Source organism: Doryrhamphus excisus, chromosome 4 (assembly GCF_030265055.1).
Source record: "Doryrhamphus excisus isolate RoL2022-K1 chromosome 4, RoL_Dexc_1.0, whole genome shotgun sequence".
NCBI classification, from domain to species: domain Eukaryota; kingdom Metazoa; phylum Chordata; class Actinopteri; order Syngnathiformes; family Syngnathidae; genus Doryrhamphus; species Doryrhamphus excisus.
The window spans coordinates 10,290,001-10,308,902 of record NC_080469.1 but is presented as its reverse complement, the minus strand read 5'-3'; the positions used below and the strand labels follow the sequence as shown (position 1 = coordinate 10,308,902).

General features: G+C 40.4%; 1 protein-coding gene and 1 long non-coding RNA gene across 3 annotated transcripts; both read left to right on the top strand.

Annotated features, from left to right (window-relative positions):
- The first annotated feature begins 1,423 nt into the window (after positions 1-1,423).
- plekha2 (pleckstrin homology domain containing A2) lies at positions 1,424-14,337 on the top strand. 2 transcript variants are annotated; one of them, XM_058070392.1, is made up of 13 exons: positions 1,425-1,670; positions 1,751-1,809; positions 5,203-5,366; positions 5,524-5,580; positions 7,229-7,277; positions 7,397-7,494; positions 9,740-9,871; positions 9,982-10,062; positions 10,134-10,202; positions 10,286-10,356; positions 11,386-11,449; positions 12,510-12,587; positions 12,997-14,337. In XM_058070392.1, exons 3-13 carry the CDS (start codon positions 5,226-5,228, stop codon positions 13,432-13,434), a joined length of 1,278 nt encoding a protein of 425 aa, XP_057926375.1. In that variant the 5' UTR covers positions 1,425-1,670; positions 1,751-1,809; positions 5,203-5,225; the 3' UTR covers positions 13,435-14,337. The 2 variants fall into 2 exon arrangements, with proteins under 2 accessions (XP_057926376.1, XP_057926375.1); XM_058070393.1 differs by having other exon boundaries at positions 1,424-1,809; positions 12,514-12,587; positions 12,997-13,422.
- A 570-nt stretch (positions 14,338-14,907) lies between these two features.
- On the top strand, positions 14,908-17,501 carry LOC131127965 (uncharacterized). The gene is made up of 3 exons (XR_009129585.1): positions 14,908-15,310; positions 15,478-15,794; positions 15,950-17,501. It is a non-coding gene; the product is annotated as an uncharacterized LOC131127965 (long non-coding RNA).
- Positions 17,502-18,902: the final 1,401 nt, after the last annotated feature.

Sequence of the window (18,902 nt, the reverse complement as noted above, 5' to 3'; positions counted from 1 at the left end):
ATCAATGCGCCAAGGAAAGTAGAGTTTTTTTATAGGGTTTCGTACTCAAAATACGTGTATCCCAATGAAGTGCATTGTTAGTTAGCTCGTATTAACTCATTTTCTGGCGCTATCGTGCACAGAAAAGGGAAAGAAATATGTGTTCATGTTTCACATAAGGATTGTGAATGATGGGCAAAATTCCAAACAAAGTACCCTTTAAGTTTGCTGCATAGTGCTTATTGCTTAGATTTTTGTCTGACACCATTGCCATGGTTAGTGTTCTTTCTAGTTAATCCCTTTTAGTTCCTATTGTGTACCTATCGCGCAGCTGAAGCGCCTCTGAGCATGTCATTGCCGATGCGAAATCACCACAATATCCTGACTTACACTGGATTGGTTTAAATGTTCAAGGGTCCCCACTTTTGAGAGAAGAGGTGCTCAAATTGTCGATTTTGAAGTGGTTTTCATGGCATCATGTCCTCATGGAAGTGATTCTGCCTCTGACACACCCCTAACTGGATGAGCCCTCCCCATTTTAAGGAGGACTGCTTTGTCAAAAAAAAGCAGGCTTCGCTACAGTCTACTAAATATCCATCAGTTAGCTACAGAGGTGGGAAGCTGTAAGTATGAGCATCATTCTGTCCAATGAGTGATGAGCCTATGCAAATGTTGGTATACTGCACTGTAGATCCGATATCAAGTCGATTCAGGGCCAGCATTACCGATACTGATATTGAATGATATGGTGATTTTGCCTTAAATTTGTTGATCATGGTTATAAACTAAATAATACAATTTTTAAATATATAAACGGCGGCATGGCGGTCGAGTGGTCTGCGCGCTAACCACTCGACCGCCGTGCAGACCTCAAAGCTAGGAGACCAGGGTTCAATTCCACCTTTCACCCTCGGCCATCTCTGTGTGGAGTTTGCATGTTCTCCCCGTGCATGCGTGGGTTTTCTCCGGGTACTCCGGTTTCCTCCCACATTCCAAAAACATGCTAGGTTAATTGGAGACTCCAAATTGTCCATCGGTATGAATGTGAGTGTGACTGGTTGTTTGTCTATATGTGCCCTGTGATTGGCTGGCGACCAGTCCAGGGTGTACCCCGCCTCATGCCCGAAGACAGCTGGGATAGGCTCCAGCACCCCCTGCGACCCTCGTGAGGAAAAGCGGCAGAAAATGAATGAATGAATGAATATATAAACAGCAATTTAAGACTAAATAATATAAAAATATAGATAAAATTATATATTATATGATATATCCCTTATATGTATGTGTCTGTGTGTACAGATAATTGTCTATTAATATCATCAATATTTTGTTATATATTTCGTGATGAGAATGTCGTTGTCACGCTCACCTTCTATTGTGTACTCGCGCGCGCGCGTGACCTACTTGTGCTGCGTCAACAACAGATAACAAAGTTTGCACACATTCCCCACACTGAAGAAGTCTCTTAAATGTGCCCCCAAACAGACAGTGGTTGCACGGATAATCGAAATGGAGAGATATGCTTAAAGAAGGTTTTAGTCGAATGTCTACTAGTTCCTCATATGAGTTCAGGCACCGTGTAAAGGAGGAGGAGGATCACATCCGGGGTTGGTTTTACCCTATTAACGAAACCCGGAAAGAAGCAGCAGCAGAAGAAGACTGTTCTGTAGTCGGAGCACACAAACAAAAAGGCAAGACGGGGAGGGGGTTCACCTCGACAAAGTAGTTTTGAAACAAGTTGGGTTCCGTCATGTCGGCCTGGTGTGTTCAGGAGGAGTCGTAGCGGTGTGGGGCGCTGCTTGTGGCGCAGACACGGACTCTGTAAGGCGGGTGAGTCCTCAGTGGAACTTTTGCATTGCAACTCTGTCTTTCTATAAGTGTGTGTGTGTGTGTGTGTGTGTGTGTATGTGTGTGTGCGCGTGCTTGATGCTTGTCGACACAAGCATGTCAGGTGCTGCTGACTAAAATCTGCGTGATGGCCTGGAAAGTCATCATCATCATTGTCATCATCACGTTGTGTGCATTGTCAAGATGCGCCAACTTGTACTTCCTGTTAAAGCATGAAACTTTTAACATGAGTTTACTTCTGTGCACAGCGTGCCAGAGAAGTGTATACAATACATCCTGTCATTTGTCAGTTTGCAGCTTAGACAAACTCATCTTCATACAGTTACAGTACTTTGGTGAGAACAAAAAATGTGATAAAAAAAAAAAAACACATGGTGACACTTGTTTTTGCATCCACACTGGTAAGAACATACTCATAAAGTAGGGACTTGATTTGGCAGCTTATTTTTATTTTTTTTCCCCCAAAGCTTCTAAAATATACTATTAAAGAGCGCTGTTGTCACACACAAATATGGAGAGAGACAGCAATGCATTTTGACTCAAATATTAGTCATTTCTGCATGTTTTTTGCTGCCATTTCAACACTGGTCCATGTTGTGTTCACACTGGCGCTCAAGTGAACTGAATCGCATTAGAATTCACTTTCTAGCAGACCACTTGCTTGATTTGTGCACGCCAGGGTTCTGATGATCACGTTCATGGTTGACCAAACATGAGTCACATGTTGGTAGTTGTATGGTTCCAATTTTGTGGGGACAGTTTGGGGAAAGCGCCATTTCTGTGCCAGTATGACTGTTGTGAAGGCAGGAGGAGTTTGGTGTGGGGAATAACATGACCTGAAGTCCATCAAACGGCATTGAATTAGAACAGAGATTGCTGTATCCTAGTTTAGGGATAATATCATCAGTGATGATCATAACAACATCAGTGACCTCTGACAATATAAGATAAAAATGAGATATACCTCTTACTCCTGCCGACGGTGAACCAACTTAATATGATCCTTCATGTTCCTGTGAGTATAATGGTCAGGTGTCCAAACACTTGCATCCATCTAATGTGCCACTGGCTAGAAATACATTTAAAATTAGAGGGAATAATTGATTTCAGTTGCCACATGCATGAATAAATTGTACATGAATCAAGTGACTTGCTGTGAGTTGCATTGAAGTCTATCTCTGCCTCCATTGCCTCATCTTTGCATCATCCTGTCCTTATTCGGATTAGTCACAGACTTTGATTAGGTCAGATGTGCTTCCTTCCTTCAGTATCCTCACTAAAATTGAGTAGAATCCATAAATTAAACAGATGCCTGTGGCAAAATTGTCACTATTTAGATGAAATCTGTTATACTACGTGTGGGGCTTCCCCTAATGGTTAAAGCAATACATGCTTTTATGTCACAGTTTCCAAAAATCTCAAATTAGAGCAGAAAAAGTAGCTAGAGTTGTTGCCTTTTTGCAAGACAATATCTAGAGGGGTCTGACTACTCACTAAATATAGCAAAAAAAGATGCTAACTTGGTACCAGTGACATCTCTTGCCACATCTTCTTATTCTCTGGCAGAGCAAGGGTGATAAGGTGTGTTAAGCAGTTATGATGCCTACCTATAGCAACAAGCTACTGTGGTCATAAAATGTATAACTTAGGTCGCATGTAAGGTATACATCCATCCCTCGCGTGGTCGACTACGCACGCTTATTCCTCAAAAAATATGAATCTTTTTGTTGTATTTTATTTTGTTATTGAAAAAATGTGGCCTAAATTTAAACAGGACCTATTTTGCCCATTTCTGCGCTTTGTATTGAGTTGTGGATTGCCATAGAGCAGCTGCACACAATAACCTGCACAGAAAGCTTTCTAGATCTTCCAGATTATGCTCCTCTTTCTGCAGTGTTTCCGTGGATTTCCTGCTTCCCACCCAAACAAGCTGTTTAATTTATTCCACCCACTGCCCGCCTCCAGTCAGGCCTACTTTGCTGTGATTGGTCACACTACCAAGCGCTCCCGAGGACTTCCGGATACATAGGTTAAAGTGCAGGCAATCTGCTGCCCATACAAGGAAGTCAGGATCACATTGACGACAGTAGAACTCAGTGTGCAAAGCCATCCAAAAATGTGCAAACCTCATTATCTGATGCTTTGGTGTCGTTTAAAACGATAATACAACATCCTACTTTGCGGAATAATCACGGTTGGGTCTGGAAACAAGTAACCATGATAAATAAGGGCTGACTGTGTGTATTATTTTTAGGGCTGTGAAAAAACCATAATCATGTTAAATTTCGTAGCGTAGAACATACTCATCATGGCAAGCCATGCCTTTCTGCTATGATGACAGACGAGGGCATAGTGTAGTGGAGGTTATCATTTTGTGGAGTCCCAGCAAAATATTTGATGGGGCTTCCTCTTCAGGTCTGTCCTCAAGTAAGAACCAGTAGGGCGTCCTGTAAAACAAGTGTTTAAGAAAGTACCTACTTTCGATTCAACTCCTTCCCCCAGTCTTGGTGGGTGGAAGTTGGCTTTTTTGTATGTGATGCGGTATAAGAGTTTCAGTTGGGAAGTCATTCATGGTCATATGCATTGCATTCGGTATGCAATCTGGTTCCATTGCAAAGGTTATAGACTGCACAAGTTCTGTGTCTTTATTTCAGGCATTTTCTTTCTTAGTCAAGACCACTACATTTACAGGCAGTTCCATTATAATGTGTTTATGAGTTAGCGCAAACAGGTGGCGCTAAATGTATTTATGGTGGTTAATATGAAAGTATGAGGAACTGCCGTTTGTTAGTCTTAAAGTTACAATTAAGACTGACAACGGATGCTGGCGGAACATTGGACCTCCTCCAGTAAGTTAAGTATTACAACACCGCTGAAGAATCATGTCGTGCCACCCTTCTCACTCCCTCATAAAAATTGTGTGTGTGTAAGACATTGGCTGGACAGCATTGTGTGTCACTAAATGAGTGGTAGCATTTTTGTCAGTCATGATCTTGGTGATTCACTTGCATGGCAGGCAAAGCATGGTCTTAATGAATATATTTTACCATCTAGAACCCCCTCCACCATCACCACCACCCTGGTGTCTGGCCAGTTGAAATGTGAGCAGATCTTCAGCACAGTCTGTAATTTTTGACTGTGGTGGAGTGCCGCAGCGAAGCCTCAGGCTTCAGACTTTGCTGCCGCTCAGCCTCAATCACGTCACATGAAAAACTGCTGAGTGTGAGACGCTCTCTCTTGTTTCCTGTGTATATGTGTGTGTGTGTGTGTGTGTGTGTGTGAGAGGCAGGTTTTAACCCTTGCTTCTCTTTTATTATAGTATGTGCAGCTACCTTGAGTCATCTCATTGCATGCGTGTATGTGTGTGTGTCCCAGTGATATGTGATAGCAGCAGCAGCATGCCGTACCTGGACCGTCTGAATCGTGTGTGTGGCTTTTTGGATATTGAAGAGAAGGAGAACAGCTGCCGTTTCCAGAGGCGCTACTTCATCCTGGATACCGAGGAGAATGCTTTGCTGTGGTACATGGACAACCCTCAGGTGCTTTGTGTATCACTGAATGACACAACACACTTGTACAAACAGCAAGAGGAAGTGGGCCTGGGTAAACTTGGACTCTGATCTAATGATTTGTGTGTGTGTGTGTGTGTGTGTGTGTGTGTGTGTGTGTGTGTGTGTTTGTATGTTTTTCATGCAGAACCTGCCCAGTGGAGCAAGCTTTGTTGGCAGTCTGAGACTAACCTACATCTCCAAGGTAAAGCCCTATTAGCTTTCACTTGGTTCCACTGTGGGAATTTCAAATATACTCCATGTTTAATACATTTTAAAGTGACAAGAGTTCTCATTTGGAGAAAAGCTGTTTTGCTACTCAACAGGGTAGCCAGAAGCCAGTCAGACTGCGAACTATGGCATTGCAACTATGGCACTGAATGATATATGAGTGTAATGAGTAACGTGGAAGTGACATAGAAAATGAATGAATGAATGGAAGTCGCAGTATGCAATGCATTACTTGAAGTGCATTACTTGAAAGTCATTTGTGACGTGACGCGTGGCTGTTTTTTCCATTGGAGTTGAACAGCTGCTTGCTACTTAGGCCTGTTACGATAATAAATAAATCAATAAACCACACAATAATTAAAAGCTAACTTGATAATATAACGTTACATGGCGGACATGTCTCCATGGTGGTGTTGTGTTTTCTTCTTCTTGTGGGTGGCGGTAGTCGAGTGGCAACCAGCTTTGTGGCACATTACTGCACCTACTGTGGGCGTGTGGCCCAGAGTTACGAATGTTATACGGCAACCAGATTGGCCTGAAATTAATCAATCCTCAAAACACAGCGGATCGGGACTTCCCTACTTGGCATGCAATTCGCAGCTGAAAATGGTGCACCTTATTTACAACTTTTCAAGTATTATCTATGTCTAGTAGTGTCTGTATGGAATTTTCTCGCCAAATTACAACTTTTTTTACTTTATTCTTGTATAATTAATAATATAATTAGTGTTTCACAATGTGCTGTGGGCCAATAAGAAACCTAAAGTCAGCTGGAATAGGCTCCAGCTTCCCCGTAACGCAGAACAGGATGCGCGTACAGAACTGCATACTAAATTGCAACCGAACAATCCAGCATGTGTCTTATTGGATACATAATGGTTGTCTACAAGCATGCTTTTTTATTAGGATGCAGTACAGCTGCTAATAGCCAAGACTAAACATGTGCTTATATACACTTTGACACTGTTTATTGTGTTAATTAAGACGGATTTGGAGATACAAACTGTAGACGTACCTAATGAAGTGGCCAGTGAGTGTACACAGAGAAGACATTTTAGCAGTGTGCAGTCCCAAGACACGCAGATAGAAGCAATCTGAGCTATCTGCAGCTGAAGCTGATGGTCACATGCAGAGCGAACTGCTGACATTTTCCAGATGTGGACTTTAGCAAAGATAATCACAGCTGGCTGCAGTGTTGACAGCTCTTCTCTGGACAGTCTGAGTCAATGTACTTTTTCTTACTCAAAAATCACTTTGGAGTGTAAAGAATTGGAAAAAAATTAATGACTACATGATTTTTCTAGTCTTTCTCCGAAACATACTTATTTTAATGAAATATGAAAAGGACATACTTGATAAATACACTGTATGCAGATTATTACACCTTACAGATAGTAAAAGAGGATACAGTGGAACCAGCTGAAGTCGACATACATGGTCTACCACCTTTACCGACATAAAAGGGGTCATTTCTATTAAAAATTGGTCCATATACTGTATGTTGACTTGTGTTGGAGTATTGTCAACTTTTTCCTTATCTCTGCTGCAACACACCTACTGTCTTAACGGGGATGCTAACACAGCAACTAACAAGATCCATATTTGACATGTTCTGCTGTCAGGTGAATGAAGCTACGGCAAAGCAGAAGCCAAAGACCCAGTTCTGTTTTGGTGAGTCGTAGAGGAAACACTGAGTCAGACTCACAAGCTCTCGCAAACTCTTTATTTATAAAACAGTGATTGTCGGGATTCATTGAACTCTAAATTGATCTTTTCCCTCTTCCCCGCAGTCATCAATGCCGTATCCCGGAGGTACTTTCTCCAAGCCAACGATGTAATGGACATGAGAGACTGGGTTGCAGCTCTTAACCAGGCCAGCAAGATCACTGTGAGTGTTTATTATCAAAGGTTGAACACACTGTTTCCCATGCTTTGCTTCAGATATTTAGGTAAGATATAGACCAAATGTTTAAGTGATTCTTTCTGTGATGGAGGATGTTCGAAAGAGTCCGACCGATTATATCGTTATATTGCTGTGCCGTGATTCAGATTCATTTTATGTACACATCATGTGTTAGTTGAAAAACTCCTGACATCAGCCTATGTATTATCACTTTCAGACCAATGCAGTCACTATTGTATCAAACTCTATGCTAATGAGCAAAATGCACTAAATGTGTATATTTGCATTTAACAGGCAGAAGGGAAGAGTAAAGTGTGGAGTCATTACATTAGATGCAACATGTGCAGTAGTTAGCCAGGGCTCCAGTGCCAGCAAAGCAAAGAACACCCACGGCTATCCTTTATGTTGAAGTCTTACTAATTCATGTGGATATCAATGCTCTTCTTTTATATATTGGTTATCGACAGATATATCACAAATAATTACAGGAGACCGAGTGACCACTGTATAATACTACACAGCACGTCTTTGAATGCCTTGTATTTATATTTTAGTTTGTGTCATCATTCTTATGATTGAGAATTTTAGGCAAAATTTTTGCAAAATGTGTTTAAATATGTAAATATATATGTAACTTTTTCTAACTAATAATAGACTGTATTCAACCACAAAGCATAATTTAATTTATTAAATTATTCATAATTTATTAATTAATATATTTTTTTCGAAGCTATGATCGACTGAAACCGTGAAATTCGAACCATGGTGAGATGGGGGATGACTGTATTTTCCAATACACTTGTTGATGACTGTGGTGACTTCCAGAGTGGGAAAATCTGAAACTGTAACCAGATGTGAGGCAGCATTCTCCTGATATTTCGCTACCCTTCAAAATGAATCGTAGAAGTAATTCCACTTCGGCGTGAGCTGAGACAAGCCTTGGAAACTGTACACGTTCTTTCTTCCTCTGTATTTTAGTATGTCACGTGATTCCGTCTGCATGTCAGTTTGTACAGAGCCGTAGTTTTTGAGCATTAGCCAATAAATCTTGCTTGAAGATAACCAACAATCCAATTGCGATGGATTCAATGCCCTGGGAAAGAATGTGAATATTCAGACAGCTAGTGTCATCTTGTGGAGTGAGTAAAAATTACATTGGGAGGTTGCCTACTGCCGCAGTTGTTAATGCCAAGGTTTTTCACCCAGTGCTAGTAGAGCCTGGGGTATATCACACCACATACTGGGGTTTATTGAATTGGTTGGTGCCTTTACACTACTCTCTGAGGCGCTCTAAGCCAAGGTGCTTGAAAGACATACTTGTGATATGTAGGTACATAGGCAGACTGAATTCTTCTTAAAGTTCAAGTTGGACCCACATTTGTAAGTTGCAAAACATTCTGCCCCAAAAACATTACAAATGCATACAAAGTAGTAAACAACATGCAGCGATAGTCTTCATTCATATCTGTGTTGAAATAGATTGCTAACTGAGTTGCCTCTTTGTCAGCTCAAACCAGTTTGGCTATGTTTGTCACACCTCTGCCATCAACAAGGCATTTCCAGAACTGCCACTCACATTTTTTGTCTCCTGCTCTGCCAATATTCTTTGCGTGTGTCTAAAAACATGACATAACAACAAGCCTACCACAGTAGGTTTCATAACAAAACAGTAATTCATTCATTTCAGTCTAATAACCCGTGGAGGGGACACTTTATGTTTATACTTTTGATGGTTTGTATTGCGTCACTTTGACCAAGATCAGAAATTCATGTTTCAGTTTGTAAATGCACTTGTGGGGGGATTACATTCCGATATATGTGCTGGCGATGTGCATAAATGGGGAAAATTGCATGAATTTTAATTTGAGATGCTAATTATTTTCTGCGTGCAGGCAGTCTGGTCCCATGGGCAACTTCTCCTGCTGTACATTCTGGTTCTGCTCCAGTAGAGGAGTAGGACTGACAATATCACCCGCCCGCAACCGGAAGTGTACTGCTGTGTTATGTTGCAGTCACATTTTAACAGCAGCATCGTGCTTGGTTAGCCTATTCACCGAAGAAAAACACAATTTTTTTTTCATCACAAAGCTGTCCTCTGTGAAGTGGTGGGCGTATACACTAATGATGATTTGGAGCATAAAGAGGCTCGGAACACCTATTATTGTTATATCATCTTTAAAACGTCAATTTTGCACAGTAGGTGACCTTGAATGATGGTGTTTGCTGATAGGTTCCTAGGTCTGGTCCTGCATCTCAGAGGTCCCATATGTCTGCAGTTGTCAGTGACATTCATGGAGGAAAGAAACAGCACGCATACAAGACGGAGATCATAGGCGGAGTGGTAGTGCACACTCCTATTCAGGTATAGTGGCCACAAAATAAAAGTTGTATTGGTCCAGTAAATATGGCATTTAGGAAATGTATGCAGACATGTTTTGATGACTGTGATTGAAGATGGCTATGATGTTTCAGAATGAAGCAGAAGAGACTGAAAAGAAGGGCGTCAGGCCTGGTGTGGTGAGGTCCAGTTATTGTGTCAAGCAAGGCAATGTTGTGAGTAGAGAGCTACTTTCAACTTCTGCGGCGATAGACTGTGAGCATGAGGAAACTGTCATATTTTCCAGAGAAAAAGCTGGAAGAGACGTTTTTTTACCCTGGATAACAACGCAGTCAGTTACTACAAGACTGAGATGGTGAGGAGAAGGCCTACTGTCTCTCGCCGATCTTCATCTCTGCTCTTCTTCATTGGCTTATGTCTGCTGTGTTTGTGTGTCAGGACAAGGAGCCTCTACGAGCCATTCCCCTGAGAGACATTCAGAAGGTCCATGAATGTCTTGTCAAGTCGGGGTGAGTCAGTGTGACCACCGAGTCCAATTCTTATTTTGTCATCATCTCACTCATGCACTTGTAATTGATTATAAACACATGCGGTGTGTGCTCATCCAGATAATGATTGTGTCATCTGAATTTATGCAGTACAAACACACCACCTCCAATAAAGCAGCTTTTTGTGACCACAGCGAAGCGCTGTGTACTTCTGGTAACTTATAACCCAAACAATGAAAAGCAAGAGGAAAAGGAATAGGTCTCCATTTACAGTAATTTACTTTTCATCAGCCATCCATGGTAAATGCAAATCAAGAACGGTTGAACTTCATTGACAAAAACTTAAAACTAAAACTTGACCTATGGTGCACATTCTAGCAAGATTTCATTTGAATCGTTTTCTTCATTGATTCCTACTCCGTTTATTTAGAAACAGTTGAATAATGTATCCTAAGTTCAATTTTGCAAAAACATGATCAGAAGATCTAAACAGTAAACGGCACAAATAAAGCTAATATGGCTAATAAGGTACACAAAATTACAGAACGTAAATGGGACCTTTTATGCTCATTTTCGGCCCTTTTTATTGAAATGTGGACTCCTATAGAGCAGCTGCACATGATAACCCGCAAAGACAGCTTTGTAGATCTTCCAGAATTTGCACCTATCCCAGCTGTATTTCCTTGGCTTTCCAAAACGGTCTGTTTTAATCTATTCCACCCATAAACCTACCTAACTCTAACCACTACTTATTAGTTCTTCATTAGTTCCTCAGTAACTACTCTAAATGTATGTGCCTTAGTCAGTGGTTCCTCATTATTTCCTTAGCTTCCTTAACTACTAGATTTTTGTGTTCCTTATTGTAAAGTGAAACTGCTAATAGAACCAAGTGTTGAGTGATGACGGTACAGAAAGTGTAGACTGGACATGCACTCTGCATTTGATGAACAACTAAACTTGCAAATGCATCTGGGGATGATTAACTGCAACATAAAAAAAATGTTTTGACCTTTGGATTTATAATATGATGCTATAATTTGTGTCCATCAGTGATCTGCTGCTGAGAGACAACTTGTTTGAGATCATCACTGGATCCCGAACTTTCTACATTCAGGTAATAAATGAACAAATTTAATGAATGAATTTAAATGTTGTTGTGAGACAGCAGGTGTGTTGTGGGATTTTGAGATGTTTTTCTTGAAATGCTCCACTGCTGATGTGTAGCACAAGCTCTGTTTTTAGGACCCTGCAAGCTTTGTTTTTGTGGTGGATGCAAGCATCTGTTACCATAACAACAATAACATCCTGTTGCTTCCTTCCCATGGGAGGACAGCTGACAGAAATGGCAAGCATATTATTTTTTGTGCAAGAACCAAGAAGCGTAGAGAAAAAGTGTCTTATGGACATTAAGGCCCGATTGTGTACCAGATGCATTGTGGGTGAAGAAAATAAATACACAGAGATTGTATAAGCAAGGGGTTTGAGCATTCCTAAATGTTCGACAGTACTCCCTTCTTTATCGCAATGTATTAATTGTAAACCTGACTGTAATAAGTGAATTTCCATGAAGTAGGATTTCTTATTTGTACATGGAATATATATGTAGTTAGAGCATAGTTAGAGCATAGACTGAATCTGTTTATGAACTTTTAAATATGTTAATTTACACCCCTATATAGTTATTGTTACACTCCTATTACCCAATATAGCAGACACAAAAGAGTAAATAAGTCATTTAAAACACAAGCAAGACTCGTGCTTGTGTGTGTTGCTATAAATGTGTTCCCTCGTCAATGAGGGGGTTAAGAATTGAGTTTTAGCTTGGAGTGGGTTACCGGAGCAACAGTAGCCAGTGTTTTTGTTGCAGATTATTGTGTCTGTTGTGAGATAATTCAAACCTGCTAAAAAGCATGTTGTTCCAGCACAACTAGAGACAAGTGTAGAATACTTTTTAAATTAATTTTTTATGCTTGAAAAATGCTTAATTTAGGCACAAAATGTGTAAAATTAGCTTCAGTATGCATATTTAAGGCTTAATAACAGGCTGTGTTCAACCTCAAAATGATTTGTGATATTCAAATGGTGAGGGACGACTGTATTGGTGTATTGATCTGGTGTCATTTGACCCATAATTATTATAAAATATCATATAACATGGCATCTTCCCTCCTTAGACAGACTCTCCAGAGGACATGCATGGCTGGATTAGGGATATCGAGATTAAGATTCAGGATTTCAGAGGCCCCCCGAAGGTAACACTCTGGCTCTTCTCAATACCAATTAAATTACCATATTGACCGGAATATAGGATGGTATGTTTCCCTAGAAAGCAGTCTGGAAAATATAATAATAATTATAAAACATTTATTCTGTTTTTGCTTTTTTGTAAAAAAAAAATATTTTCTGGAAAATGGGTCATGAAAAAGAGGGGTTTTTTTGTGTTTGTGTCACTATAAGTCCATAATATAATATATAGTCTATAAGAAATTCTGGATGTAACTCACATGAGGATTAACTCACACAATTAATTAATTTGTATGCTGATGATTGCAAGTAGTGCTGCTGTAGTAGTAGTGCTGCAATTTGGTCAAACAAAGACTTCTTGACTTTACTGAAAACTGAAAGCTCCTGATGTGGTATTTTTATGTTTTTTTGTTATAGGGCTTTTCATTTAAAAGGGGTTCATCTCTCTATCGAAGTCACAAGGCTTCCACATGTCAAGTTCGACAATGCGATGAGCGCCGCCCAACTCTCGCCAAGTCATGCTCCGTGGCGCCGGGCTGGCAGCCGTGGACACCTGTCCGTGCGTCTGGGCCCGCCATCATGGATGCTGAAGACGATGACAACGTTTTCAGCGCCGTGCCTACCTTGGCTTCACTCTCCTCCTCCCCCAACTCTTCCTCTACCTCCTCTTCCTCCAACTCCCTCTCCACTCTAGCTCCTTGCCCCACTGCGCCCTCCGTTGGACTGGGTATCCTCACTGCATCCGGGGATGTGGCGTGCGGGCGTCGCAGGCATCGCTCGCAGCCTCTGTCTCACACAGCGTGCACTTTCCCCTTCAACTTGGATGATGACAGCATCCGTACCACCGATGTCTAGGTTCTATGGTTCTGTGTGGTTCTATGTGGTTCTTGTTACGTACTTTGTAGTGAATGTGAGTGATCGTGGTAGTGTTCCCGGTAGGTGCCGTGACCTGCAATGAGGGCCCCCCCCTGCTGGTCATGTAGCTGTGTTACAGATAACGAGGATAAACAGTGTTGGATTCTCAGAGGAATGTGTAAAAAAATAGGATGAAGCCTTTTATTGTTGTTGATGTTGTGCAGCTTCCTCTGAAAACTTGAAAACATGGTGTTAATTGTTCTAATAGGGCTACAAATTATGTTTTTAACCCTTAGCACTTGGCTACAGTCAGACAAGGTCTCTGCAAAAAAAATAACATGCTAAATACTCAGGCATGTGTTTTTCACTGTTAATAAGCTTTTCATTTAGTATTATTTACAGAGACACATGACACAAAGGTCTGGCAGCAGCCTTTTTAACATTCAACAAGCATTTCCTGACCACAAGTGAAAGTAGTAACCTCAAACTTAAGAAACAAGCTCAAACCACCCTGATGATCAGCACATTGAATTTTAGCATGCTTTTTTTTTAATCAGGATTTTATACATGGCGCAGAAAACGGTAACACCTTGTTATATAGTACTGCAACTTTTATGGTACTTGAAGTATATACTGCTGATTAGCAGGTTGAAAAGTATCTAAATGTGATTTTTTTTCTCCTTGCAGCATTATGAGGGTGTAAAATGCTGCCACTTCATGTAATTTATTCGCATTTTTGCACTTATTTTATTTTTCTACTTTTGCATATGCTTCACCACTTTCACAACATCCTGTAAGGTGCCTCAAATAGTTTGTGTTGTAACACCGGTGCCTTCAACTCATGCTTGAATGCTCTGTTCCCTTCATAATTTGCCTTCTTTTATATTAAATTCTGTTTTTTTATTTGTGTTGTCTTTATTGATAAAAAAAAATGTTGCACATCTCATTTTAGAGACACAGCTATAATTAATAGACAGGCATACATGTAGGTATTGTGCAGTACATTCATTTATCCTGTAGGTGTCACGTTTGTCTCTGTCTCAAGTCTATTTAACTACAGAAACTGGGGGTTGGGCGATACTGCAAATGTTTGTATTGATTTAATACCAAGTAAAAAGGGTCAATATTGTGGGTGTGGATACTTTTTAGTACATTTGGTCGTGATTATAACCAGAATAAAACACAGGAATAAAATGTTCTTTTTTAGGCTTATCAAACTTATTAGTGAACAATATAAATACAATACAAAGACAATGTAACAGTATCAACAAAATAAAACCAATGTACCATTAATTGCAACACAAAGAAGGCGTTATTTGTGGAAAATAAACAAAGAGAAGTACAAATATCGATCTCATCACGCTAGTAGCGATCCGATACGGATCTCATCTTTGATATCGATGCGATTGCTCTTTGGCTCGATCCGCCCATCTCGATAAGGAACCCTTGTCACCAAACAGGTGTTTCCACGGGGAGGGTCACAAGCGGTAATACGTCAGTCAGTCAAAATCTAGCTAGTTTTTAATTTATTTGTGTTTTATTTGTTTATCAACAGTCATGTCGGACAATTTGAAACAGCAATAGCATACCTATGAACAACAACGTTGAACTTTAACAGACGACGATAGATCTGGTGGCACACCTTTTGAGTTGTTTTGAGCATGACTAGCCAGGACCCAAGTAGCTTTTAAGTTTTAGGCTTTGACTCAACATTCAAGTAAAATAAGTGCTTAAGGACGCAAAAACAAAGAAAGACAGGAGCGTCAACCAGAGGGCTATGCAAGATTTGGCTGTATCTTCCTTCGAATCAACACAACACCCACCATCTTGAGGCCTTCCGGGTTTGCTGTTCAAAAAGAATAATGGCGCCAAACAGGTAAGACTGTAGTGCGTAACGGATGTCTGATGTAGTGACTGAATGACAACAAGGCAATTGTTTTAATACATCTGTTTAATCAAAAGGGATCATTGTGAAAGTTGAGGAGCTGTTTTATTTTTAATTGCAACATTTTAATTATATGTGACACTGAAATATGTTTACAGGTGAGCTGCAGCTGTCCTAACTGACTCAAGATAAGTGGCCCCAATGACTGATCATCGGTCAGTCACAGGACACGCATAGACAAACAACCACTCACTCCTATGGACAATTTATATCCCAGCTGACTTCGGATGAGAGGCGGCTTACACCCTGGACAGTCCCCCCATTAATCTACCATGCATAGTTATGCGATGTGAGAGAAAGTACAGGAGTACCCGGAGAAAACCAACATGACGATGTACCGGAACAAGATTTGAATCAGGTTTGTCTGGATGTGAGGCACACATTCACACCACTAGGACACAGTGTGGCTCTCAAGGTAAGCAGTGCTTGTAATTTAAGAGTTAGCAACTAACAATTACAGTAACAATCTGCTTTGTTACCAAATGATGATGACGTTTTGCATTTACAGTCTGCCTTACAGGATAATGATAAGAATGCAAATGGTGATTATGTGGGTTTTTTTCATTGCAGAAGAGATGTTGGAAGCCCAAAAGGTCACCTTACTCTGCTTTCAGGTTGTATATTTCCGAATTAGAATGGTTTGGGGAAAAATTTGCATGAAACATCCGTCATGTACAATAAGTAACCCTCCCTCCTGAAGTTTGTTACCGTGTCAAATGTCATCAAAATTTGTTAAGTACATGTTTTGGGTCCGATTTTGTTTTTGTTATATGTTCTCCCTCTAGGAAAGATTATCCAGGATTTTGATGATGTCTCCTACCATCTGTTTGCTGACGACATTCAGCTGTACTGTTCTTTTAAGGCTTCGGAGATACAAAAATTGAACTCTTTAATGAATTGTTTAGTGCAAATAAAACAATGGCTCGGCGCTAATTCCCTTCAACTTAATTCAGATAAAACTGAGGTGCTGGTGATTGCCCCTGATGAAGCTATTCCAGGGATCAAACAGTATTTGAGTGTTCACAGCCTGTCTTGTAAGTCAAGCCTCAGAAATCTTGGAGTAATTTTTGACAAGGAAATGTCATTACAGCACCACTCAAAGCAGCTCACTCGGAATTGTTTCTTTCAGCTAAGAAAAATCTCGAAACTTCGAACAATGGTATCTAAAGGTGAGCTCGAGATGATAATCCATGCCTTTGTGTCTTCTCGTTTAGACTACTGTAATAGTTTGTTTTCTTGTCTAAACAAAAAAGAGTTGTCTCGTCTGCAACAGGTTCAAAATTCTGCTGCGCGGTTATTGACTCGATGCAACAGAAGGGCTCACATCAGGCCGATTCTGGAAGCTCTCCATTGGCTCCCTGTCTCATTCCGTGTGAATTTTAAAATCCTGGTGCTCACTTTTAGAGCCTTGCACGGCCAGGCCCCTGTCTACATACGAGACTTGTTGATTCCCTATAACCCCTCTCGGAGGCTGAGATCGTTAGATCAAAATCTACTCATGGTCCCTCGTAGTCGTTTTAGGACCCGAGGAGACCTATCTTTTCAGGTTGTTGCGCCGAGGCTCTGGAATGACCTGCCACCCTCCCTACGTTCGCTTGACTCTGTCGATGCATTTAAGAGTAACCTTAAAACTCACTTGTTTTTGCAGGCATACCCAGCTCAGTAGATTTAGGGTACTATGACCATCATATATTTATGTCTATTTTATTGTATACTGTTTTTATGTACTGTTTTATGTCTATTTTTATTGTACATTGTTTTATTGTATTATTTTTTTAATGTGTATTTTAACTCTGTGTTTTGCCTTTTGTGAAGCACTTTGTGACTTCTGTCTGAGAAAGGTGCTATATAAATAAAACTTACTTACTTACTTACTTACTTTTAATGGAGGCATACACTATTTTTTTCTATTTACAGTGCTTAACTTCTTTTTACACTTGTATGAGGCTTAAATATGTGAATAGGTAGGATCTCTGCACTTCCTTAAATGCACCGGAAAAAGAGCAGTCTTATTTTGCAGTGCTTAATGTATTTTGATATAAAAGTTACACGGAAATTGTAAAGTAAATAAAGTTCTTATAGCAAAAATTTGACCCTGTAACAGATTAACTCAGTTGCCTTTTTATTTTATTTTTTTACATCCATCCATTCATTTTCTATGACACTTATCCTCACTAGGGTTGCAGGGTTATGCTGGAGCCTATCCCAGCTGTCTTTAGGCGAGAGGCGGGGTACACCCATTCACACTCACATTCATACCTATGGACAATTTGGAGTCGCTAATTAACCTAGGAATGTGGGAGGAAAACCGGAGTACCCACACAGAGATGGCCGAGGGTGGAATTGAACCCTGGTCTCCTAGCTGTGAGGTCTGCGCGCTAACCTCACAGCTAGGAGGATTCAATTAGTCACTCGACCGCCGTGCCGCCTTTCGAACAAATGAGTGCAGTCCATAATTGAATGTCGAGTAAGGAAACAACAATATTTTATTTACGACTTCCAAGTTTGAACTTTTATCTTAACAAAGGGTCAACAAGCATAAAAAGGCCAACTCATTTGCCCTTTCACCCTTTTGCCTCAATCACATACAAAAGCATGCACAAGTGGCCATTGAAGGCCCGCCGGTTGTGATAAGTGAGGTGTTTCACACGTCCACCACTGCGGTGCATTAAGTAAATAGCCTAAAACTGTGTCCTGACCACTGTCTACGTACCCGTCTACGCCCACAAGGCCAGCTTGCGTTAAATGTCTCTGTAGAACAGTTTAAATCGTGTCGGCAAAAGCCCCAAGTGTCTGCGAAATGTCAGCTGTGTTAAATATGAGTTTTCAGTCTGATAAAGACAGATCTCCTCCAGGTACTTAGGGAAATCTCAGCAGAAGAAATGCTAACTCTTGAAGTTTGTAAAAGCACAGTGAGTGATTAGTAACCATATCTCTGTTTAGCATTGGACATTTACTTCTCTTCTAAGTATTGTCACCTATAAAATTGAGGTAGAATATATTTTTTACTGCATGAACACAATGTAATGTTTAAAGGTCACTTGGTACTTCTACTTTGACGCCTTTGAGTGACAGCATCTCTCAAGGCAACCAGACACTCCACGAAATGTTAATGTTCCCACATGAATAACTCTGCACTAGTCTGCCATCACTTTGTCTGTTTATTGACGTGATTCCGAAGTGTACTCATGCTCCTGGCACACTCTAGCTGGATGCTTTTTTTATATAATGTGTACACTGTATTACACGCAGCACTTAAATGTGTTTGATGAAGTCACGCTGCACTTTGTTAACTTCTATTTTTTTTTCGACTTTGTCTCTCTTGATTTCCTTCCATCATTTCCTGTCGATTCCCTGTTTCTAAACGGATCCCCACAAGAGGGCGCTGCAATACGCCACATGTCTATCAGAGCTCAAGTAACACTAAAATGATGTTCGCAGTAAAATAACATTTTAAGTGTGTTTTTTGTCATTAAATGCGCCACTTTATCCACTTCAAATAAACTAATGTTAGATTTAATTA